The sequence below is a fragment of the Pyrus communis genome, chromosome 17 (assembly GCF_963583255.1).
Source record: "Pyrus communis chromosome 17, drPyrComm1.1, whole genome shotgun sequence".
In the NCBI taxonomy this organism is placed as follows: domain Eukaryota; kingdom Viridiplantae; phylum Streptophyta; class Magnoliopsida; order Rosales; family Rosaceae; genus Pyrus; species Pyrus communis.
In genome coordinates, this window is record NC_084819.1 from 13,306,934 (window position 1) to 13,332,340 (window position 25,407).

Below are 25,407 nucleotides of genomic sequence, written 5' to 3' on the forward strand. Positions count from 1 at the left end.
CTGATCAGATGAGAAACAAAAAGCAATTACTAAACAAGCTCATATAAAATGTGTGATACTTTATGCCATATACGAATATTCGTGCTAGAGAGTTGTAGCGCGAACTCCAGATGTGTGGGTCTTTTGCTTTTTGTAGTATATATACGAATGAATGATAGTTTCCACAAATGTTTTTGAATTGATTCATGCACTTCATGCCATATCTAAAATGTGTGATACTTTAAATGTTGCATTAGTATGAATTATATTTATATTGAATGACGTTGCGGACGCCCAGGTAAGCTTCAGGTGAGTACATGTTGATGATAGGGATTTCAATGTGTATGGTTATGTTTAGATGCATTTAGTGCTTATTATCTTGCACCCCGGTGTTAGTGCTTGATACAACCAATATTGCATACATTTTAATGCCCTTTTAGTTTAGATTTTTGTTATGTTTTTGAGTGAATTTAGTTTGTTTCATTTAGTTTTATGATTTTCTTAGATTTGAAGAGTGAAGATGAAGAAAGAAGAAAAAGGAGCACTTTTGCAATTGAAACGAGTTATGTGTCCTCGAGGTAAGGCAGTTATGACCCTTCCACATATCAATTAGTAGGTTTTTGGTTTTCCGTATATACCTATATACTTGTGGTTTTTCCCAGAAAAATGAAATGGAATGTTTATATGTTTTAAATGCCATGCATAGTGTTTGCCTATTTATTTATGCATTAGTAGTTGCATATATATATATATATATATATATATATATATATATATGATTGGTGCTGCGGACGCACAGGTAAGGGCCAGGTAAGTTTATGGTTTATCATTGTAAATTAGTGGTTATGTGAGATGCATAGAGAGCTCATAACCTGCACCCCCGGTGTTAGTGCTCCCGCCCAGAGTAAGGCACAGTCCTTCACGTGATGTTCACCTCCCGCACCAGATGTTTATCTTAGATCCAAGGTAGGTGCACAGTCCTGTCGTACAGACCACTATAGGTGGTTCCGACTCGTAGGTGACCATCGATTATTCGCCCAGTCTTCACGTGATCGTAGCACTTGAGCGTATTTATTTACACCCAGTCATGTTGTACAGACCACTTTAGGTGGTTCCGACTCGTGTGCAGGTATAGTTAGTGAGTTGGGGATTTGAGCTCTAGATTCAGCCGTATAGGTCACGTTAGGTGACTCTGGCTAACATGTTATTTATATTGACTGACTTTACCTGGATTACTCACACTTTATGTTGAAGCATTTGACATGGCATATTTCTGAACATGTTTTCGATATATGTGTATATTCTATTTTCTAGGAAACTATACAGGTTTTACAGCGAGGGGTTAGAACTTTTGATAATGAAATGATTTTGAAAAGCTTTGTTTTTGCCCACTCACACTTTCTGTTTTGCGCCCCTCCAGGTTCTAGTTAGAAGCAGCTTTGGTGGTTCACGAGGACTTGTCGGTGGTTCTGACAGAACATCACAAATATAGGATCACCTTTGGGTGTTGTGTATTTAGTATTCGTTCTTCTGGACTGCACTTAGGTTTTCTGTGCTCTGACTATGTTTATCACACTTAGTCTCGCACTAGTGTGTTACTTTAACTAGTTTATTTAGTAGTTTGATTTTTATTTATTCGTACTTTTATTATTATCTTTTGCTTCCGCACTGTGCACATGGTTATGTCACCCTCACGTGACGGCCAACACGTTTTGATTTCGGTTGGGGTGTGTCACACATATGGTCAAGAAGCAACACTGCAGGGTGAATGTGTGTGGGAGGTTCGTACCGGCAGTTGTGGCGATAAAAGGCTATGGTTACTACCTTAGACCAAATGACGGAGTTAAAATTCTGGAAATCCTAGAGTTGGATGGCAGCGTTGAACAAATAGAGTAAAGAGCTATGATTACTACCTGTAAACCACACCAATTATATTGCTACTAGTAGTTTGCGACAATTCAAATGTCCTTTTTTAAGTACTTGAATTCAACATTCAATTTCAAAATGCATGCAACCAAAATAACATAAGTTAAGTAACAAAAGAAAAGAAAAAAAAAAAAAAAAAAAAAAAGTTACAAACTATAGTTCCAAAATAAAATAAGTTCCAAACCAAAAGAAAAAAAGAAAAGCTTAAATATAATATATATATATATATATATGTAATATTTATTTTGGATTCAGTATGGTATTATCGAACATAGAGAAGGCAATACGAATTCCCGTACCGAAATTTTGAGATCGGTTCGGTATGTCATCCTAAAAATTTTGGAAAATTTGATTTGGGACATTTTTAGTTTAAGATCGGGATTTTTTTGGTTTGGTTTGAAATTTTTGGAAAATTTTCCAACCCCTACCTGGTATAATGTGGCCTCTTAAGATGTGATCTCTCTAACATTACTTAGTAGGTACTCTAGTATGATTTAACTCGTCGGCCAAATCGGATTAATAGTCCCTGTGGTGATAGGATATTCGGAGGATTGCCCATGTGGTAAAAAAATTAGGATTTAAACCCTTATGATGAAGGTTATTAGCAAATTTAACCCAAATATGAGATTTCTGTTAAACCTCAGTTAAATGTAGGGATAAAAATGTCCAACTACTCTTTATTTCTGCTAGCCTTCTCTTCCTCTCTCTGTGTCTGTGTAACCTCCACGCGAGCTGATCGTCGAGGTCTTCCGGCGGCTTGACTCCAAGCCCAACCGTGATGCCTGCTCCCTCGTCTGCAAGCGCTAGCTCGCCCTCGAGAGCCTCAGCAACACCGCCCTCTGCATCGGCACCATCGGCAGCCCGGACCTCATCGTCGGCCTCCTCGCCGCCAATTCCACAACGTCTGCACCGTTCACATTGACGAGCGCCTTAACCTTTCGTCGGTGAGGCTGCATTCTACCAATGGCTCCGACGACAACGTGCTTGATTTGAACAGTTTATCGGACTCTCTCTCTCTTTTCGAACTCTCTGCCTTCCCTCTAAACCACCATAGCCAAAGAGACCTCCAAGCACTATCACCGCAAATTCCAATTAAATTGAGACCCCAAACCACCAAATACAAGACCTGCGCAACCTGGGGATCCCTATGGTACCATTGCATGTTAAATTATGTAATGGGAAGTAGGAGAATCCAAGCAGCGGTTCTCGGTGAGAGTTGCTCTAATGGAATCGAGCTACAACCTTTGAAAATTGAGGTAAGATTAGCTCAGTTTATTGGTAATCTGTTGCTAGTAATGTCTTCACCCCAGCATGGGCAATTGGATATGAATTTAAACTTGCTCAAATTTGGGATTGAAGAAAATAATTTTTTTTGTGTTGTTTGTTCTAGACTCAGGGGGTTGAATGCTGTCGGTGATGGTGATGGTGATGGTGATAATGCTCAAGGCACCTCAAAAGTTAGGAATGGGCGAGAGCAATTGGGCACCAAATTTGCTACTTTTCTTCGAGTCAAGGAGTCTACAAGGCAACGGAAGCGGAGGGAAATTATTGCTCAAGGCGGCACCTCTGAAACGCAGGTCGAGAGGGAAATTACTACCTTCGTAGAGGTCCAAGAGTGTAGGCACCGGGTCAAAGGGTGTAGGCAGCATCTTGGATTAAATCTGGGTTCAAAATCTGGGTCTCTGACCTCTATGATTATCTATTCTTCACCCCAGCATTCGAATAATGTTATTCCTACGTTTTGAAGATTACAGAGACAGAAAGAACATGGCTAACAGAGACAGAAAGAGGGAAGAGAGAAGAAGGCTAAAAAGAAAGAGTGGTTGGACACTTTTATCCCTACATTTAACTGAGGTTTAATAGAAATCTCATATTTGGGTTAAATGTGCTAATAACCTTCACCATAAAAATTTAAATCTTAATTTTTTTACCACAGGAATAATTTTCCGAATACCTTATCATCACGGATACCGTAAATCCAATTTAACCTTAACTCGTCCCTTGGAATCCAAAAATTTATAGTTCGGCTGAAGCAACCATTCGATGCGAAATAAATAAGAAATTAAATGACAAGACCCCATTCGCATTTCATCCGCTGTCCGGGACAGTTGGCAAGGGGCCCCATGTATTTCTCTGGTTGTTGAGCACAATTACACATGGGAAAAGTTACGTAATTGGGAAACGACCAAGACCCCTCGCCTACTTATAAATCTAACGACTTGCATGAAAGCCATATATGCTTGATCTTAAATTTCAGTGCTGCATGATATCTTCATTTGCATATTTCCAAAACCATAGCAAACTAGCTTCTTTATTTGTCCATTCAACCCCTCGCCTACTTATACTCCATCTTGTAGCGGTTGTAGTTAACATATGTAATCTGTCGTAATTTCAATAAGCTCCTCATTCAAGATTATTCAGAGTTCAGAGAATCTTGTACGCATCATAACTTAGTAAGCTTAAGTTATGACGGATTCTGATGAACCCATTCAAAAAATAGAGCCCTCAGATGACGAGTCAATCAACCTTACAAGGTATCATATTTTTTTTAATATCTCTAACAGGTTTTTCTATTTTTTTTTTCCTTTTAAAATTAAAACAAAGGATTTCTGCATCAGATCAATATGGTTGTTCCAAATAGGATTTTATTTTGCATGTTTAATTCTTGTGTATTAATTGTTCAGGATGTCAGGTTCTGAAATTATAAAGCTTGCAAAAGGGAAGTATGGCAAGAGAGATGGAGGAGATAGATCAAACTGGTCCAAACAATTGGATGAATTTGCTAAATTTATTGCGATTGCAATTTTGATCGGCCCTATCCTTCTGGACCCTTTGTTCTTGTACGTTCCCATCATCAATGAAAATATCAAGTGTCTCGCGTTAGACGATAAATTAAAGATTATAGCTCTTGTTTTGCGATCATTTACTGATCTCCCTTTTCTACTTAACCTCCTCCGTTGTGTGCTGCCTACCTGGTACACATCGTACATTTTGGAAGATCTCCTAGATGACGTCATACCCGAATCCCGAATGCTTAACATTTTAGCTGTTCTTCCTATTCCACAAGTAAGCCAATTACTTTTATGGGGTAAATTATTTTTCGTAATCTATTAAGTCATATATGAGGAATTAGGATAATTTGATTTTGCTGATTCAGTCACACAACTCTTTTAAGTTTAGCTATTGGTTTGCATTTGTGTACAGGTTGTAATTCTAATTTTCCTTCCAAAAACGAGGAACTCAAGATCTTTGAATAGAATGAAGTTTTTGAACTCACTTATTCTATTGCAATATGTTCCACGAGCTTATCCAATGTACAAAATATGTAAGCACTCTAACAAGGAAACACGTGAACGTAGCAAGGAACTTGCTGGGAGAAAGCAAATATGGATTTCGGGTGTATTAAATTTCATCATGTACATCCTTGCTAGTCATGTAAGTTATTGTCTTATCTTAGTTTATTTTAACTGCTTCCTAAGTTGCTTGTAAATATCGTTGAGCTACAAATGTTGTTCTTGGTTTGTTAGGTACTCGGGACATTTTGGTACTTTTTTTCTGTTCAGCGAGAGATAGATTGTTGGATCTCTACTTGTCGAAGTGAAAATGGATGCAACTTAAGTACTTTACAATGTGATAATACTCCGTTCAAAAACGTCACACTTCTAAATGATTTATGTCCAACAAATCCACCAAATCCAATGGCATACGATTTTGGCATATTCGTTGACAGTGCATGGGATGTGCCGACGTTTAACCATCAAGATTCAGTCACGCAAGCCGTCCAATGAGTTGTCCCTTTTCAAATATTGTTTTAATATATTGCTCCAATGAATTCTGCAGTTCTTTTGCTTCAAACCTCAACTCTAGTACCAATGCATGGGAAAGCGTCTTTGTAATTTCTATTTCGATCAGTGGCCTGCTACTATTCATGTATCTGCTTGGACATGTGCAAGTCGGTGATGAATTATATTTTTTATATCTGGTTTTCTTTTGAGTAGTTTCTACATAAATGCATGTAAATTTCAGGATTTAATAAACTCAATTTCAAACCTCCATGTTGTGGTGTAGACATTTATGCAGGCAATTACCAGAACATCTCAGATTTGGCAGCGGCTGCCAGTCATAGGTCCACGAATACAGTTCATGGTATCTGAATATGGTCTTAAAGAGGAGGTAAAATATGCAATTTGGAAATTGGTAAGAGAAGCACTTGAAGAGGACGAAGGTCTTGCTGCAGAGAATATCTTCTCGTTACTTCCTTCGGAACTTCAGAGACGTTTGAAGTGCCATCTCTTCTTGGCTACACCTACACTAACGAAAGTAAATTCCTAATGTCCCATCTCTGTCAATTTCTCCATATGCATAGCTCTATTTAGTGCTCTATAAACTTGTGGCAGTAGATGGTTTTTCGAATAATCTAGTTATCGAATTCAAGCTATTGTATAGATAGGAGCATGAACTCCTCTTTGAGTTCTTTAGGCGTGCTTTCGTGAGTATACTTTTAAACAGTTGATTATCATCCGTCTTAGTAAAATGATGTTGCTTATTGGATCTTATCGATGTAGTCTTAAGTTTCTAATTACATGTATGAATTAACCCCAGTTGCCAGGGCTTGAAAACAAGGACAGACAAGTGTTGTATGCAATCATGGAGGACCTGAAACGCAGGTCGAGAGGGAAATTACTACCTTCGTAGAGGTCCAAGAGTGTAGGCACCGGGTCAAAGGGTGTAGGCAGCATCTTGGATTAAATCTGGGTTCAAAATCTGGGTCTCTGACCTCTATGATTATCTATTCTTCACCCCAGCATTCGAATAATGTTATTCCTACGTTTTTAAGATTACAGAGACAGAAAGAGGGAAGAGAGAAGAAGGCTAAAAAGAAAGAGTGGTTGGACACTTTTATCCCTACATTTAACTGAGGTTTAACAGAAATCTCATATTTAGGTTAAACTAGAAACTGAAGGAGATTTGGAGAGATGCAATTGAAGAGAACTTATCCACGATGATCGACGCGTGGCAAAACAGTGGAGAACGCATGGGAAGGCTGTGCAAAGGAAGAAAAGCAACGGGCAAGCTGGCATCAAACAGCGCAAACATGTTCCAGATTTGTTTTTTTAATTATATTTTGGTGGCAAGCCATGCATCATTGCTGCGAGATGTGATGGGGTAAGGTTTTTTAATTATTTTCTGGTGGCAAGCTATGCATCATTGATGCGAGATGTGATGGGGTAAGGTTTTTTAATTATTTTTTTGTGGCAAGCCATGCATCATTGCTGCAAGATGCGATGGGGTAAGGTTTTTTAATTATTTTTTTGTGGCAAGCCATGCATCATTGCTGCGAGATGTGATGGGGTAAGGTTTTTTAATTATTTTCTGGTGGCAAGCCATGCATCATTGATGCGAGATGTGATGGGGTAAGGTTTTTTAATTATTTTCCATGCATCATTGATGCGAGATGTGATGGGGTAAGGTTTTTTAATTATTTTCTGGTGGCAAGCCATGCATCATTGATGCGAGATGTGATGGGGTAAGGTTTTTTAATTATTTTTTTGTGGCAAGCCATGCATCATTTCTGCGAGATGTGATGGGGTAAGGTTTTTTAATTATTTTTTGGTGGAAAGGCATGTACCATTGCTGTCAGTGTGGATTAGGTAAGAATAAAATGCTGGAATCGAAGAGAGAGCCGGATGGTTACACAAAAAGTAAAATAGAAGAGGGAGTCAGAATGGAAAAATAAGATACTCAGGATGATCAACACGTGGCCAAAGAGTGAAAGAATCCCGAAGAAAAGAAGGATAACAATAAGGGTCTCTCCAACGCACGAAGCAAGGGAGAGAAACGGAAGAAAGCAAAAAAGCCAGGGGCAGATCCGTCCGGACACTATTGCTGAACAGTGCCAGAAACCAACTGGGTTTTAGTAAATATAATTTGCTAATAACCTTCACCACAAAAATTTAAATCTTAATTTTTTTACCACAGGGATAATTTTCCGAATACCTTATCATCACGGAGACCATAAATCCAATTTGACCTTAACTCGTCACTTGGAATCCAAAAATTTATAGTTCGGCTGAAGCAACCATTCCATGCGAAAATGACAAGACCCCATTCGCATTTCATCCACTGTCCGGGACAGTTGGCAAGGGGCCCCATGTATTTCTCTGGTTGTTGAGCACAATTACACATGGGAAAAGGTACGTAATTGGGAAACGACCAAGACCCCATTGACCATTATAAATCTAACAACTTGCCTCAAAGCCATATATGCTTGATCTTAAATTTCCACCATATATGCTTGATCTTAAATTTCAGTTGGATTTGCTGCATGATATCTTCATTTGCATATTTCCAAAACCATAGCAAACTAGCTTCTTAATTTGTCCATTCAACCCCTAGCCTACTTATACTCCATCTTATAGCGGTTGTAGTTAACATATGTACTCTGTCGTAATTTCAATAAGCTCCTCATTCAAGATCATTCAGAGTTCAGAGAATCTTGTACTCATCATAACTTAGTAAGCTTAAGTTATGATGGATTCTAACGAACCCATTAAAAAAATAGAGCCCTCAGATGACGAGTCAATCAACCTTACAAGGTATCGTATTTTTTTTAATATCTCTAACAGGTTTTTCCATTTTTTTTTCCTTTTAAAATTAAAACAAAGGATTTTTGCATCCGATCAATATGGTTGTTCCAAATAGGATTTTATTTTGCATGTTTAATTCTTGTTTATTAATTGTTCAGGATGCCAGGTTATGAAATTATAATGCTTGCAAAAGGGATTGGAGGAGATGGATCAAACTGGTCCAAACAATTGGATGAATTTGCTAAATTTATTGCGATTGCAATTTTGATCGGCCCTATCCTTCTGGACACTTTGTTCTTGTACGTTCCCATCATCAATGAAAATATCAAGTGTTTCGCGTTAGACGATAAATTAAAGATTATAGCTATTGTTTTGCGATCATTTACTGATCTCCCTTTTCTACTTAACCTCCTCCGTTATGTGCTGCCTACCTGGTACACATCGTACATTTTGGAAGGTCTCCTAGATGACGTCATACCCGAATCCCGAATGCTTAACATTTTAGCTGTTCTTCCTATTCCACAAGTAAGCCAATTACTTTTATGGGGTAAATTATTTTTCGTAATCTATTAAGTCATATATGAGGAATTAGGATAATTTGATTTTGCTGATTCAGTCACACAACTCTTTTAAGTTTAGCTATTGGTTTGCATTTGTGTACAGGTTGTAATTCTAATTTTCCTTCCAAAAACGAGGAACTCAAGATCTTTGAATAGAATGAAGTTTTTGAACTCACTTATTCTATTGCAATATGTTCCACGAGCTTATCCAATGTACAAAATATGTAAGCACTCTAACAAGGATACCCGTGAATGTAGCACAAAACTTGCTAGGAGAAAGCAAATATGGATTTCGGGTGTATTAAATTTCATCATGTACATCCTTGCTAGTCATGTAAGTTATTGTCTTATCTTAGTTTATTTTAACTGCTCCCTAAGTTGCTTGTAAATATCGTTGAGCTACAAATGTTGTTCTTGGTTTGTTAGGTACTCGGGGCATTTTGGTACTTTTTTTCTGTTCAGCGAGAGATAGATTGTTGGATCTCTACTTGTCGAAGTGAAAATGGATGCAACTTAAGTACTTTACAATGTGATAATACTCTGTTCAGAAACGTCACACTTCTAAATGATTTATGTCCAACAAATCCACCAAATCCAATGGCATACGATTTTGGCATATTCGTTGACAGTCTTCAGTCTGGCATAGTGGGAACAACAGATTTTCCTCAAAAACTCTTGATGTGTTTGTCGTGGGGCTTACGAAATTTGAGGTTTGTCCTACATAAGTATTTTTATTCTTAGATATTGCATCATTCACACGAAACACCAGTGCATGGGATGTGCGGACGTTTAACCATCAAGATTCAGTCACGCAAGCCGTCCAATGAGTTGTCCCTTTTCAAATATTGTTTTAATACATTGCTCCAATGAATTCTGCAGTTCTTTTGGTTCAAACCTCAACTCTAGTACCAATGCATGGGAAAGCGTCTTTGTAATTTCTATTTCGATCAGTGGCCTGCTACTATTCATGTATCTGCTTGGACATGTGCAAGTCGGTGATGAATTATATTTTTTATATCTGGTTTTCTTTTGAGTAGTTTCTACATATATGCATGTAAATTTCAGGATTTAATAAACTCAATTTCAAACCTCCATGTTGTGGTGTAGACATTTATGCTGGTAATTAGCAGAATATGGCAGCGGATGCGAGTCATATATCCACGAATAGAGTTCATGGTATCCGAATATGGTCTTACAGGGGAGTGGGTAGAATATGCAATTGGGGACTTGGTAAGAGAAGCACTTGAAGAGGACGAAGGTCTTGCTGCAGAGAATATCTTCTCGTTACTTCCTCGGAAACTTCAGAGACGTTTGAAGTGCCATCTCTTCTTGGCTACACTAACGAAAGTAAATTCCTAATGTCCCATCTCTGTCAATTTCTCCATATGCATAGCTCTATTTAGTGCTCTATAAACCTGTGGCAGTAGATGGTTTTTCGAATAATCTAGTTATCGAATTCAAGCTATTGTATAGATAGGAGCATGAACTCATCTTTGAGTTCTTTAGGCGTGCTTTCGTGAGTCTACTTTTAAACAGTTGATTATCATCCGTCTTAGTAAAATGATGTTGCTTATTGGATCTTATCGATGTAGTCTTAAGTTTCTAATTACATGTATGAATTAACCCCAGTTGCCAGGGCTTGAAAACAAGGACAGACAAGTGTTGGATGCAATCATGGAGGATCTTGAGCCAGTTAGCTATGCTGATGGTACCTATATTATTCGAGAGGGGGAGCCACTAGATAGGATGCTCTTCATCACGCAGGGCAGCGTACTTACCTACAAGACTACTACTACTGGTGGCGAAAGTGGCTCGTCAAGCACTGCATATCTTGAGAAAGGTGATGTTTATGGAAAAGAACTTATAGGTTGGGCGGCGACATCTACCCCATTTTCCGGCTTACCCATCTCAGGCCAAACTGTCAAGTCCCACGAAAAAGTTGAAGTCTTTGCAATCAGGGCTGCCAGATTAAAACGTATTGTCTCTAGGTTCTCGACGCATTTCAACACACAGGATATTACTACGGTGGAAATAACTAGTTACTAGATTTTTAATTCAAAATTTTTATATATTCAGCTATTTTTCAAATTTAAAGAATTTAAACGTCATCTACTTTCCTCAACATTAGCAAAACACAAGAATACCTGTCAGGTTCAATTGTACCACAATTGTAATAGAGAAAGCTCTTTAGGTGAGTTTCATTGGCTGTTACAGTCGTAATGAAGGTTTAAGCAGCAATCCAAATAAGATTGTGAAGCTTAGGGCTGAGAATGGGAATTGGGTGGATCGTCCGTCTCAGGTGCGCCAATTGGTGGATAATCACTTCATTTCAGTCTTTAGCTCGGCCGGGAGTCGTACATGGGGTTCGCTGCTAGATTGCATTATTCCCTTGGTCTCTGTTGAAATGAATGAGGAGCTAACTGCGCCGGTCACGGAAGATGAAATAAAGGACGCTGCTGTGCAAATGGGAGGTCTCAAGGCTCCTGGCCCTGATGGTTTCTAGGTCATCTTCTATCAGAGTTACTGGGAGATTGTGAGGGCAGATGTTTCGGATCTGGTCAGAGAGTTGTTTCTGGATTCTGCCGGTACAGGTTTGATAAATCAGACTCACATTGTGCTAATTCCCAAAGTCCCTAATCCGGAATTTGTGTCGCAATTCAGGCCCATCAGCTTATGCAACTACTCGTACAAAATTCTGTCAAAGATTCTTGCTAACCGGTTGAAGGTATTTTTACCAAACATCATCTCTCCTACCCAAAATGCATTTGTGGCGGGTAGACAAATTCAGGATTGCATTGGCATAGCCCATGAGATGTTTCATTATCTGAAGGGAAGGAAAGCAAGGAATCGATTCGAAATGGGTATTAAACTTGATATGCAGAAGGCGTATGATCGGGTTGAATGGGACTTTCTGGATGCTGTTATGGAGAAAATGGGGTTCAGTAGCAGATGGAGATCGATAATTAATGGATGTATTTCGTCTGTGAAGTTCGATGTTCTCCTAAATGGGCAGGCAGGGAAGACGTTTGCGCCCACGCGGGGTCTTCGTCAGGGGGATCCTCTTTCTCCTTATTTATTTATTTTGGTGGGGGAGGTTCTCTCCAAACTTATTCAGAGTGAGGTGGACAATGGTAGATTGGAGGGTGTCAAGATGGGCGGTTTTGGACCCATGATTTCTCACCTCTTCTTTGCTGATGATACCCTTTTGTTTTTGCGGGCTGATATGAATAACTGTCGGAATCTGAGGAATGTGCTGGACAAATTTTGTGAGGCATCTGGGCAGAAGGTTAATTTGGTGAAATCCAGTGTTTTCTTTGGGGCAAATGTTCCGAAGGTGAATGCTGATCAGATGGGGAGTGCTCTTGGTATGGCGGTGGTTATCAATCCGGGGACATACTTGGGGGTTCCTGCTATATGGGGTCGATCGAAACAGCGTGGTCTTGCTTATGTGAAAGGGAGAATTATGGAAAAGCTTCAAGGATGGAAGCAAAGTACTCTATCCCGTGCCGGTAAGGAGGTTTTAATTAAGGCTGTTATTCAAGCTATTCCGGCGTACCCCATGAGCATTTTCAAATTCCCAGCCGCTGTTTGTCAGGAATTGGATGCGTTGGTGGCTGGATTTTGGTGGGGTTGCAAGGAGGGAGCCCACAAGATTCATTGGGTTTCAAAGGAGGTTTTGGGTTTACCCAAAGACTTGGGAGGTTTAGGCTTCAGAAATTTTCAGGAATTTAATGATGCTCTGCTTGCTAAGCAGTGTTGGCGGTTAATAACTGAACCGGACTCGTTGTGGGCTCAAGTGATTAAGGCTCGTTATTTTCCCCACTGCTCGATCTGGGATGCGAAGAAGGGGGGTCGTGCCTCTTGGGCGTGGGGAAGCCTCTTAAGTGGCAGGGACTTAATCAGGGAGGGTTCTCATTGGCAGATTTTGGGTGGTCAGGAGGTGCGGGTGTGGCAGGATAGATGGCTTCCTTCCTTACCCCTTGGTCACCCGGTGCCGGTTGGTCAGGTTGCGGTTACTCCAAGTTTACGGGTCAGCGCGCTTATCTGTCCGGAATCGGGGCGGTGGAATCTTAGCTTTCTTCAGCCGTTCATTTCGGGGGAGGCTTTGCAGGCTATTGAGGAGATACCTCTTGGGGATTTAAGTCGTAATGATAGGCTTATCTGGGATCTGAGTAAGAATGGGTGCTATTCGGTCAAGTCGGGCTACAGATGGTTGCAAAGCAGATCGATGACAGTGAGGGATAAGCGGCGGCCTTCTGTTCGTGAGGTTCCCAAGGCGTTATGGAAAGGGATTTGGAAGCTGGAGGTGCCCCCCAAGTTGCGACATTTCTTGTGGCTTACTGTGCATAATTGTCTTCCTACTCGGGATGCCCTTTTCCGACGGAGGTCCTCTCAGGTCTCTACTTGTCCTATTTGCTGCTGCCATGATGAAACTATTGAGCACATTTTTCTTTCTTGCTCTTGGGTAGCACCAATTTGGTTTGGTGGGGCATTGGGTTATAGAATGGATCGTCTGTCTCTCCCTAATTGGTTGGATTGGATTCTGGCGGTCTTCTCTCCGAATTTTTGCATCTCTGGTGATTCCAATTGGAGGCGATCTTATATTGTCTTTACTTGTTGGTGTATTTGGAAGGCTCGCTGTGAATTTGTGTTCAACGGGGTGTCCATTAATCCTTCTAAAGTCTTGGCTGCTATCTCTGCGGCTGTGAGCTCGTTTTTTGGTGCGAGGGCTATGGATGGGGCTAGAAGAGAGGGCGTCGGCAGGAGGGTTTCCCCGGTTGCGCGGTGGTGTGCTCCGGCCTTTCCTTTTGTGAAGATAAATGTGGATGCTAGCTGGTCCAAGGCCTCTAAGAAGGGTTTTGTCGGGATGGTTGTGCGGGACATGGAGAGCAAGTTTGTGGCTGCAGCGCGGTATGCTATCAAAGCTCCTTCTGCGGCTGCTGCGGAGGCTTATGCGCTGTTGCATGGGTGCCAATTCGGAGCTGATTTGGGTGTAAGGTATGTCATTCTGGAATCGGACTCCCTTGAAGCGATAAATTGTCTCTCTAGCTCGCTGTCCATGGGTAGTTGGGAGGCTTTCCCCGTGCTGGCTCGGGTTAAACAGTTGGGGGGAAAGTTTCTTGAATGCCGATGGTCTTGGGCGCCTAGAATTGCTAATGGCGTGGCTCACGAGATTGCGTCGTTTGGTTTCACAGAGATGTGTGATGTTGTGTGGGTCGATAGGCCCCCATCTTCGTTTGGTCTTTGTGTTAAATAATGATGGACTTCCTTGTCCTCATTAAGTTGGGTGTGGTGGTGCTGGGGGTGACGCCTCTTCTAGGTGGAGGGGTCCTTGTGTTTTATCCCTTGTCACTGCTTGTTATTGTTTTAGTGTTTGCCTCTCTGTAGGCCTTTTATGAATTGGGTTCTGGGCGTTCAAAAAAAAAAAAAAAGACTCCCCTCAACAGTTCCATTGAGAAATTGACTAATACTGTCGACTCTCGACCAATACAAAACTAAGTTGCAATTCTTCTGAGGGCAGGTCTAGAGGAACTTCCTAACCAAAGATTGGTCCTATAATAATTGATCACTATGTTTTTTTTTTGCTAAATAGGATCCAAATTCAATCACTCCAAGTCATACCAATCATGGAATCGAACGAGAAAGAGTCCGTTTCCTTTCCTACTTGCATTGAACAGATTCAAACAGGAATCCAAAAATATAGCTACATACAATGCAAATGCCAAAGTCAGAAACATCTGATCAGATGAGAAACATAAAGCAATTACTAAACAAGCTCATAAGTGCCAACTAACAACACATCAACACGAAAATTTATCCACAATATCGATCAAATTCCCTAATTATAGTCCATTAAAACCAGCTTTCTAATCTAAATTTCTACACATAAAGAAAAAGAAAGCGCTGTGGTCCTGTAATTTGTTGCTATGCAGCGTGGGCTAGCTGATTCGAAATATTCACCGGTAACAACCAAATTCAAACATGGAATTCAATTTTTCCGGATTTTATCGGAATCCAAACGAAGGATAAGAAAAGGCGGGTTAGGGCAGAGGATAAACTCACGAGCTGTCTGACGCGGAGAGCCTGGAGAAATTTCCGAGCTAAGATCGCAGCCATGGCCGGTGGTGGCTGAGTCGATGGGTCTTCGTCGACGCCAGTGGATTCGATTTGGGGACGTGAGCAGGTCAGTGCCAATCCTGCATTTTCTCCCTTTCTGTCGATATGGGGCCTGTGCAAGCCAACAGGATGCTCTCCGGATCCTTTTGGTGAGGATCCTTTTAGCTGAGATAAAATTTGTGAATTTAATTGTTTTTGTTGGGTTTGATTGGTTTTTTTGTTGATTGGTAGTGAATTTTTATGGGTTTTGATGGATTTTGGCTCCGTTGCCTATTGGATTCATCGTTGGTGCACTAACATCAACCCAGCCAGGAGTCTTGGTCTGCCATCTTCTCCTGTACCCGTTGTCGTCGACATCGGAGAAGTTCCCAAATCGTCGTCGGATTGGTCCGGATCTGGTTGGTTCGACGCGGCGGCGCTTTGGTCGGTGGCGTCCTCGAGGAAGCTGAGATCCTCGTCGTCGTTGTAGATCGAAAGTGAGTCACCGTTGGGGGTGGGAATCGGTCGCTGGGGATATTTAAGCCTTCATCAAGTTTTTTGCTATTATTTTTACGAAACTAATTAAAATTCTCAAGAGTTTTAGTTTTAATTAAAATGATAAAAAATGTAATAAATAAATAGTATTAGGAATAACTTTTTAATATAAAAATGTCTTTAACGTAAAAAATGAACAGTACCAAAAATATTTCATTAAGATTTACCTTATTTTTCTGTTTTAATTTTATTTAACTGATTTTTATTAAACAAAATTAACTAAGGGCTGGGTTTTCTTTCTGCTAAGGGCTGGGATTTCTTTCTGCTGCAGTAATTTTAGAAACTTAATTTTTTTTATGTTGGGCTCTATAATCTAGTCCGTGTAGAATTTGGAGTTCTTATCGTTATGATTAATTTTGAAATGCTTTTATTAAATAAAATTATAGGATGATTTTTTATTAAAATAGTCTTGGTCTAATCCGTTTTTATTAAAGCTTCCTTAAAATTTTTACCTATGAAAAGTTTATGAAAGTCTATTAAAAAAAAAATGATATACACTAGCCCTGCTGCCCTGTTGTGTTTTGGATTTAGGATTGTGGGCGCCAATTGGAAATCGAATGAAGAAGAGGAACAATTTGTGGTTAGGTTTATTGGTTAGAAGATATTGAAAGGCCTGCATTTTCCATCTTAAGGATACTGTTTGGTTTTAATATCATCCGTAAACTATTATTTCAATTTCCAAAATAGAATGAGGATTTTTAGATTGAAGTACCGAAATGCATTTTAAATGTTTCTATAACAAATTTTTTATTTTCTTTCAAAAAAAGGATAAACGGATAAAAGAAAAAGGTAAACGGGGTGAAAAATGAGTAAACGCATAAATAGATATGCGGTTATGGTTAAATAGATATGCCATTACGGTTAAATGGGTAAGCGGTTACGGTTAAATGGGTAAGCGGTTACGGGTACGGTTAACAGTTTTATAAATAGGTATGGGTATACCCATTTATGCAATTACCCAACGGATAAACGGTTACATGTAAATAATCGCAGTTACCCACCCGTCATAACCGTTGCCCATCCCTAGAAGTGACCTATATTTATCAATGTGTCCTACCTAGGGGTGGTTCGGTAAGGGATCCCAAACTGAAAATGCAATTCTGAATCCCAAACTGAAATTTTTTGAAACCAGAATTCGAAGACCAATCCCGAATCGAAATTTCAGTACTTCCAATTTTCGGTATTTCGGGATGGTTTGGTATTTCCAAATTTATACAAATTGAAATACCAATCATTCATGACAAGTCAAATTAACATGCAACCAAATTTTAATAAGTGAATTTACGAAAATGCCCTTCGTGGCATATGCGTTGATTTTGTTTGACCGTCTTGTTGTGCCACGTAAGACTCATTTTCTTGACGTATTCTCATAGTACTTGTCGCTACGAACGCGTTGGCGCAAATGGAACATAATTTGAAGTTATAACAAAGATTCTACGAACCTTTAAACATCGAGGGCATTTTGATAAATGGACAATTGAACATGTGAAATTGGTTGTGTGCCACGTGGGACCCACAGATTGATCCCCGTTTTTCTGGATTCTTCTTTTCCTCTTCTCCTTTCTCCCGTGACTCTCATCTCAGCTCACATCTCTCTCTCGCCCTCAACTCCCTCCCCGTGACACTTAAGCACCAATCCACCTTTCCGACGAATTAACGACTTGAAAATCACCATATTCTTACTCTCCTCGGACCTAGAAACCTGAATCAAATTTTGGTTTCTCGGAATACTGTGCACGGATGCCATTTCAAGAACCTTCATTGGAGCCGTGGGTTTCCCTTCAGTTTCAGACAATTTACAGCCATATTTTGAACTCAAAACAGGTATAAATCGATTCCTCATGTTGTGTAGACGAATTTTCATGTTTGGATCGTGTGATTTGGTGGAGAAATGAGAAAGTTATAACGATTTAAAGTTTGCGCAGTTTCCGGCGACCTCCGCCATTTTCGAGTCATTTTCCGGAAAAATCACGGCGATATAGCCATCATGAAAGGTACCAATCTCTTCATCTCGTCGAGAATTATGATTTACGTTTTCGAATCACTTGATTTCGTTGAGTATTGACAAAGTTATGGATGTTGAAAGGTTGCCCAGAAATTCTGACGAATTTCCCAGTTTTCCCGCGGACAGCCGTCTTTCAGGCCATTTTACGGCCATCGCCGGCGACCATTTAGACTCCAAGTAGGTATACCTTTGTTCTACACTTCTCTAGCTTCGATTTGGTATATTATGGGTCGAATTTGGTTGCTAAACAAGTGAGATATGGAGTTCTAAAGATTGCTCAGGAAATCTGCAAAATCTTCAGAATCTGACGAAATTCCATTAAGGGCCGCCACTTGATTTGAATAGTAATCGACGATTAGACCGTTGGATCGTCACCAAACTTTAGTACATTATAGTACGTAATATTTGAGGACCATAAGAACTTACGAATCGGGGATCCGACATACGGATCTTTCTGAATTGGATTTGTAAGTTCATAAAATAAAACGTTAACCGTTACTTGAAATTGTAATTGGAGGGGATCCAATCGTGGGATCGTAATGAAACTTTAGTATGTTGTTCTAGAAGCTTAATGTGGATCTTGGGAAGTTACTGATCGGAAATCCGAGGTGCAGATCTTCTGGATTGAGTTACGTAGAGCTGTGGACCCTACCGTCAATTTTTGATCAACGGTTGACTTTTGGTCAATAGGTCTCAAATCATTCTAGAACACCCTTAGGGATTTATTTTACGTAAGTTACATGTTCTATCGATAAGAATTCTGAGATGTGATTTGATAATTGTTTTAGGCACCGATCGTTCGTGACACTTCGATATTCGTGCTAGGGAGTTGTAGCACGAACTCCAGATGAGTGGGTCTTTTGCTTTTTATAGTATATATACGAATGAATGATAGTTTCCACAAATGCTTTTGAATTGATTCATGCACTTCATGCCATATCTAAAATGTGTGATACTTTAAATGTTGCATTAGTATGAATTATATTTATATTGAATGATGTTGTGGACGCCCAGGTAAGCTTCAGGTGAGTACATGTTGATGATAGGGATTTCAGTGTGTATGGTTATGTTTAGATGCATTTAGTGCTTATTATATGTTGATGATAGGGATTTCAGTGTGTATGGTTATGTTTAGATGCATTTAGTGCTTATTATCTTGCACCCCGGTGTTAGTGCTTGATACAACCAATATTGCATACATTTTAATGCCCTTTTAGTTTAGATTTTTGTTATGTTTTTGAGTGAATTTAGTTTGTTTCATTTAGTTTTATGATTTTCTTAGATTTGAAGAGTGAAGATGAAGAAAGAAGAAAAAGGAGCACTTTTGCAATTGAAACGAGTTATGTGTCCTGGAAGCAGAAACTGTATGTGCAAATCAGCCAACTTGATGGAATAAACTGTACTTCCTCAGAGTGAACCAGCTGTTAAGCCTTATACCATTGGAAAGATATGGATGTTAGCTTTCAGAGGAATTTTACGGACTGTGATTCCAAGTTTCCTAAATGGTGTTATGAAGATTTTCGTACAAGACGTCGATCAGCCAAGTCTATGCGGAAATTGCAAAGTCTCTTGAGTTTTTCAAGTCTTCATTCAGTCGAAGCCCAAAGCCCAAGTTAGAATGTGTTGAGCTGACTCTAATCCTATTTCGAATGGGTTTGAAGTAATTATATGGGAAGTTTACTTGCCACATCACCAGTCATGCAATAGAAAGGATACCACAAGACCTACTTATGTTAGGACTTGTCTACTATACAAAGAGGGTTTTGGGAACGTGTTTTTGGAGAGAGTTTAAGGAGCAGAGAGGAGAGGTCGCAGCTAGGAGTAAAAAGAAGAGCAGTAGTCGACGACCATCTTTCCTAAGTTTTTCATGTTTTTCAGAATTTTAATTAGGTTTTCGTATTTTATGAGTAACTAAACTTTTTTTTTCTAGGGTTAGGATGATGCCCTAGCATGAATGTTTATGGTTTTTAATTTTATTCATTGGATTTCTAGTTTCTTTTAGATGAATGCTTAATCACTGTTTGAATTGTTACTTTTTGTTTGAGTTCTTTGATTGATCACCTTAGGACTTTGCATCTAGTAAGATTGGAAGATGAATTTGAGGCTGAACTAGCAATATAATTCAATTAGCTTCTTGTGGTTAAGTGTGGTAAATTACATTATTGCTTGACAAAGAATAATGGTTTGCTTGGTTCCCTTGTTTTCTAGAGCGAAAAGAGTCCTATTTGTTAAATTTATGCCTTAACTAGGATAGATTGTATGTTAGGATCCTCTGCCTGAACTAGGAAAGAATCATTCACTTAAGGAAAACTATGGTCTAATGTGCCTAATAAGGACTTAGATATGGGAATTATCATCTAAAGAATCGAAAGATCCGTTGAATGCATTGAAACCTAAACTAGATTGCTTGTGGTTGATTACGAATCCCTAGATTTTCATCACTTACCTTAAAACACAACGTTTTCTTCCCTTTAATTTTAGTTTTCATTTAAGGTTCTGTTTTTGTTCATTTTTACAATCATCACAACAAATTCTTCACATCCTTGATTGATTTATTACTTAAGATCGAGTCTAGTTCGTTGTTTGGGTTTGTGTGTTATTTATATTATTAGACTTGGTTTAGTTTATCGAATTGGAGATTGAATTAGAATCCTCGTGGGAATGATACTTGGACTTGCTAAACACTATATTACGATTATCTTGTGCACTTGCAAGTTTACACCAGTGCTCCACCTGAGGACAGGGCCCTAGCCTTCACGTGATCGTTCACCTCCCGCACCACATGCTCACCTTGGATCCAAGGCAGGTGCCAACCTATCGTACAGACCACATTAGATGGTTCCGACTCGTAGGTGACTTGCGATACTTCGCACAGCCTTCACGTGATCGTAGCACTTGAGCATACCTATTTACACCCAGCCCTGTCGTACATACCATAATAGGTGTTTCCGACTCGTGTGCAGACATACTTGATGAGCTATGGATTTAGCCGTACAGGTCACATTAGATGACTTCGACTGACATATTATTTTATATTGATTCAGAGCACCTGGCTTACACATTTCATTGTTGAGACACCTTGACATGGCATACTTTGATTTTCACTGCTCTTAAGCATGATTTTTATATACATATGTAGTATTATTTTCTAGGAACTATACAGGTTTTACAGCGAGGGGTTATAATGTTTCCACAAGGTTTTTATTGAAACTTTATTTTCAGGCCCACTCACCCTTGTTTTTCGCCCCTCCAGGTTTTAGCTGCTGAAAATTTGTATCGACGAGGATTCTTGGCGAATCTCAGTATAGGTGGCTACCTCTGAGGGTATGATTTTTACCCACACTACTGTACTTTACTTATGCTCTGACGTCGCGTATGAAATGGGTTCATTCCCGCTCACAGCGTACTCTAATATTTAGGCACTTTTAGGTTTAAATTTATTCACATTTTCCACATCACTATACTTTATGGCTTCGTCACCTTCCAGGTGTCGGCCAATATAGCTCGATTCGGAGTCCTAGTGCACATTTCGAGTCGGGGTGTGTCATTTGAAAACTAACAATACAATTTTTTAATTTTGTATTGAAAAGATATAGACACATTTGGTTGAGAAGCAGCACTGCAGGGTGAATGTGTGTGGGAGGTTCGTACCGGCAGTTGTGATGATAAAAGGGCTATGGGTACTACCTTAGACCAAAAATGGCGGAGTTAAAATTCTCCTAGAGTTGGATGGCAGCCTTGAACAAATGGAGTAAAGGGCTATGGTTACTACTTGTAGACCACACCAATTATGTTTTTACTAGTAGTTTGCAACAATTCAAATGTCCTTTTTTTAGTACTTGAATTCAACATTCAACTTCAACATGCATGTAACCAAAATAAAATAGGGTAAGTAACAAAAACAAAAGCAAAAGCACAAAAATAAGTTAAAAACTATAATTCCAAAATAAAATAAATTCCAAGCCAAAAGCAAAAAGAAAAGCTTAAATATATACTAGCCTACACACTTTGTGTATATGAACACATTTTTTTAGAAAATGAGAAAGAGAGGGAGAGGGAGAGAGGAAGAACGTGGGGGGAGTGAGAGGTTTTTTTATTTTATTTTAATATTGAAGGCATTTTAACATCACTTGTATGTGAGACTTCAATAAAAAACTGTAAAATTTGAACATGTGAAATTACATTATTGCCCATCATTTTTTTTTTGTGTGATAGAAGACTAATTTGTCTTGTCACCCTCTTTTGGTTGACAAAGAGGGTTTCATTAATTAGTAGAGATATATATATATATATATATATATATATATATATATATATATATATCACCCATTTTTACTTCTCACACACCATTTGTTGATTTTCTGTCCATTGACCTTCTTCAATTAATCCGATTCGACGGTCGAAAATTAGAAAGGGCGTGTGAGAAGTAAAAAAGAGTGTGTGGATATCACACCCTTATATATATATATATATATAATATTCATTTTCGGTTCGGTATTGGATTACCGAAACATTGAGAAGGCAATACCAATTTCCGTACCGAAATTTCGAGATTGGTTCGGTATGTCATCCCAAAAATTTCAGGAATTTTGGTTTGGAACTTTTTTGGTTTAAGATCGGAATTTGTTTGGTTTGGTTTGGAATTTTCGGAAAATTTTCCAGCCCCTACCTGGTATAATGTGGCCTTTTAAAATGTGATATCTCTAACATTACTTAGTAGGTACTCAAGTATGATTTAACTCGTCACTTGTAATCCAGAAATTTATAGTTCTGCTGAAGCAACCATTCCATGCAAAATAAATAAGAAATTAAAGGATAAGACCCCATTTGCAGTTCATCCGCTGTCCGGGACAGTTGGCAAGTGGCCCCATGTATTTCTGTGGTTGGTGAGCACAATTACACATGGTAAAAGGTTCGTACTTGGGAAAAGACCAAGACCCCATTGACCATTATAAATCTAACGACTTTCGTACTTGGGATCATTCAGAGCTCAGAGGATCTTGTACCATCATAACTTAGTAAGCTTAAGTTATGATGGATTTTGATGAACCAATTCAAAAAATAGAGAGCTTCGATGACGAGTCAATCAACTTTACAAGGTTTCATATTTCTTTTAATATCTCTAACAGGTTTTTTTTTTCTTTTAAAATTAAAACGAAGGTTTTTTTTTTTTTTGGGTTTTAAAATTAAAACAAAGGATTCTAATGGCCCATTGACTGTTGATAGTTGACCCGTCAACGTTGACTTTTGTTGACTTTTTTCGGGTTTTGGCTCGGGACCTCTCTTAAGGTTTTTCGACATCCCAATTCCATTTTTTACATCTGTTTAGTGAAATTCAAGTGTTTTAACATAGTTTTGGAGTTGATCACCACTTGAATCTGCAATTGGTGGAGATTTGACCGTTGGATCGTGATGATATTTTAGTATGTTGTTCTAGAACTATAATGAGGATTTGGGAACTTACGGATCAGAATTTTAATGTGCGGATCTTCTGTATCGAGTTACGTAGAGTTGTGGACCTTATCGTTGACCTTTGACCGTCAATTGACTTTTGGTCAATCGGTCCCAAATCATTCTGGAATGTCCTAGATGACGTGTACAAGTTACGATTACGTGTTTTATCGATAAAATTCTGAGATGTGGTTTGATATTTGTTCTAGTCGATGATCGTTTGTGACGCCTCGATATTCATGCTAGGGAGTCGTAGCTCGACCTCCAGGTGAGTGACTTTAATATATGTGATATGGTCATTACCCTGATTTCTTGTATTAGTATCCTTTGTGGATATGACTTGGTTTTATAAATACATTTTCTATAAAATTGTTATTTTTATATTTAGCCATCGATCTATTTTTATTAAATGTCACTTGACTTCTGTATTGGAAATATTTGTGAAATGAGATTTGAAATGCATGTTAAATTGTTTGTGAAATGTGAGGGCTAGTAGTGGACCGTTAACCATGATCATGGGGATTTGTTTGCTTCGATATTGTTTCATTTCTCGCTTCGTTGATTCGTTCTAAATTTAGTACTTGTGTTTTGTTTCATTTTGTTAAGCCTTTCTAAATTGGGAACTTGATTCATGTCTTGTTTCTTCAAGCCATTGTTATGTTTTTTGGACTTCCGCTCGGTTTCGTTGAGTGGTCAAGTTCTCTGCTCCGTCTAGATTCTGTTGAGTGGTCTGAAATCCCTCATACTTTGCGATTATGTTTAGTGGTCCAGAATCGTATCCTGCTTTGGATTTCATTGAGAGGTCTGATATCCGTTGTACTCCGCGATTCCATTGAGTGGTCCAGAATTGTATCCACTCGGATTCCTTTGAGAGGTCTGGAGACCCTTCTACTTCATGATTCTGTTGAGTGGTCAGGAATCGTATACTGGTTTGGATTCCATTGAGTAGTCCGGAATCCCTCTTTGTATTTTGGTTCTGTTGAGTGGTCCGGAACCCAATGTTGTTAGATTTCATTGAGTGGTCCGAAATCTTATTCATTGACTTCATTGATTTGGTGATTCCTTGGATTCAGCTTGGATTGAGAAAACTTCAGAGACGTAGGCTTGAGTCAAACCGTGTTGCTCTAGCCTTGCATTTTGGTGTATCATATGAGATATTGATTGTGAACCTTTGTGATTTGTTTTAGACGGGCAAACGGGTGTTTGTGTGACTTCTTCAGGAAATTCAGTGGCTTGATTATGATTTCATAAAATACGATTTTATATTTGATGTTTATAAACCGTGATCGATGGATGGTTTTTATTTTTATCACATGCGTTGCATTATTGTCACTCACACGAGCTTGCGGCTTATCCGGGTGGTTGTTTGCCTGCTGCACCATTCCCACAGTGTAGGGGGCGATTGTGCAAGTTTAATGGATACGAGGAGCTTTGGGGTGGCAAACAGAGTTCAGAGAGCTTGGAGTGATTAGGTTACCCCCATATCTTTCTTTGTACTTTCTTTGAACTTTCTTTTGGGAGCCTATGGGCATGTGTTGGTCCTATGGTAAATATTCTTAATTTCAATTCAATATTTCAGTTTGTATTCTTGACATTCCCCTACAATCTTCTATCATGTGTCGATTTCGGGCGTATATTGGGATCGGGGCGTGACATAGTTTTGCAAATCCAGCCGTTGAATGAGTTGTCCTATTTCAAATATTGTTTTAATATATTGCTCCAATGATTTCTGCTGTTCTTTTGCTTCAAATCTCAAGTCCAGTACCTACGCATGGGAAACGGTCTTTGTCATTTTTATTTCGATCAGTGGCGTGATACTATTCATATATCTGCTTGGACATTTGCAGGTCGGTGATGAGTTATATTTTGTATCTCTGTTCTCTTTTGAGTAGTTTCTACATATATGCATGTAAATTTGACGATCTAATAAACTCAAGTCCAAACCTCCATGTTGTGGAGTAGACATATATGCAAGCAACTAGCAGAACATATAGGATATGGCAGAGGTAGAAAGCCATATTTCCACAAATAGTTTTCACTAGCAATTGGTGCCCGCGCGTTGCTGCGAGTTTTAAAATCATATAACGCATGTCATAAGTTTTAATTGGAAATGTACTATGTACACACATGTGATTGATGTCTCATTGTTCATTAACAATAGACAATACTATATTTACATACACGTGGAATGTAAGAAGGAAATTATTGACCTTTTGTTCTAAATAAAAAAGAACACTAATTCTAAAAT

General features: G+C 39.0%; 2 protein-coding genes across 2 annotated transcripts; both read left to right on the forward strand.

Annotated features, from left to right (window-relative positions):
• The first annotated feature begins 4,266 nt into the window (after positions 1–4,266).
• Positions 4,267–6,237, forward strand: LOC137723156 (cyclic nucleotide-gated ion channel 1-like). Its single transcript, XM_068462329.1, has 5 exons — positions 4,267–4,971; positions 5,110–5,340; positions 5,433–5,653; positions 5,695–5,857; positions 5,974–6,237. The coding sequence occupies exons 1-5, from the start codon at positions 4,591–4,593 to the stop codon at positions 6,235–6,237; spliced, it is 1,260 nt and encodes a 419-aa protein (XP_068318430.1). The 5' UTR covers positions 4,267–4,590.
• A 2,421-nt stretch (positions 6,238–8,658) lies between these two features.
• LOC137723662 (cyclic nucleotide-gated ion channel 1-like) lies at positions 8,659–11,287 on the forward strand. Its single transcript, XM_068462861.1, has 6 exons — positions 8,659–9,017; positions 9,156–9,386; positions 9,479–9,762; positions 9,932–10,043; positions 10,160–10,399; positions 10,682–11,287. Exons 1-6 carry the CDS (start codon positions 8,673–8,675, stop codon positions 11,096–11,098), a joined length of 1,629 nt encoding a protein of 542 aa, XP_068318962.1. The 5' UTR covers positions 8,659–8,672; the 3' UTR covers positions 11,099–11,287.
• The last annotated feature ends 14,120 nt before the right edge of the window (positions 11,288–25,407 follow it).

Coding starts and splice junctions, on each gene's coding strand:
- LOC137723156 (XM_068462329.1), top strand. CDS start 4,591: ATGTCAGGTTCTGAAATTATAAAGCTTGCAAAAGGGAAGTATGGCAAG. Junction 5,654..5,694: donor AGTGCATGGGATGTGCCGAC/GTTTAACCATCA, acceptor CCGTCCAATGAG/TTGTCCCTTTTCAAATATTG. Junction 5,858..5,973: donor ATCTGCTTGGACATGTGCAA/GTCGGTGATGAA, acceptor GTTGTGGTGTAG/ACATTTATGCAGGCAATTAC.
- LOC137723662 (XM_068462861.1), top strand. CDS start 8,673: ATGCTTGCAAAAGGGATTGGAGGAGATGGATCAAACTGGTCCAAACAA. Junction 9,763..9,931: donor TGGGGCTTACGAAATTTGAG/GTTTGTCCTACA, acceptor TGAATTCTGCAG/TTCTTTTGGTTCAAACCTCA. Junction 10,044..10,159: donor ATCTGCTTGGACATGTGCAA/GTCGGTGATGAA, acceptor GTTGTGGTGTAG/ACATTTATGCTGGTAATTAG.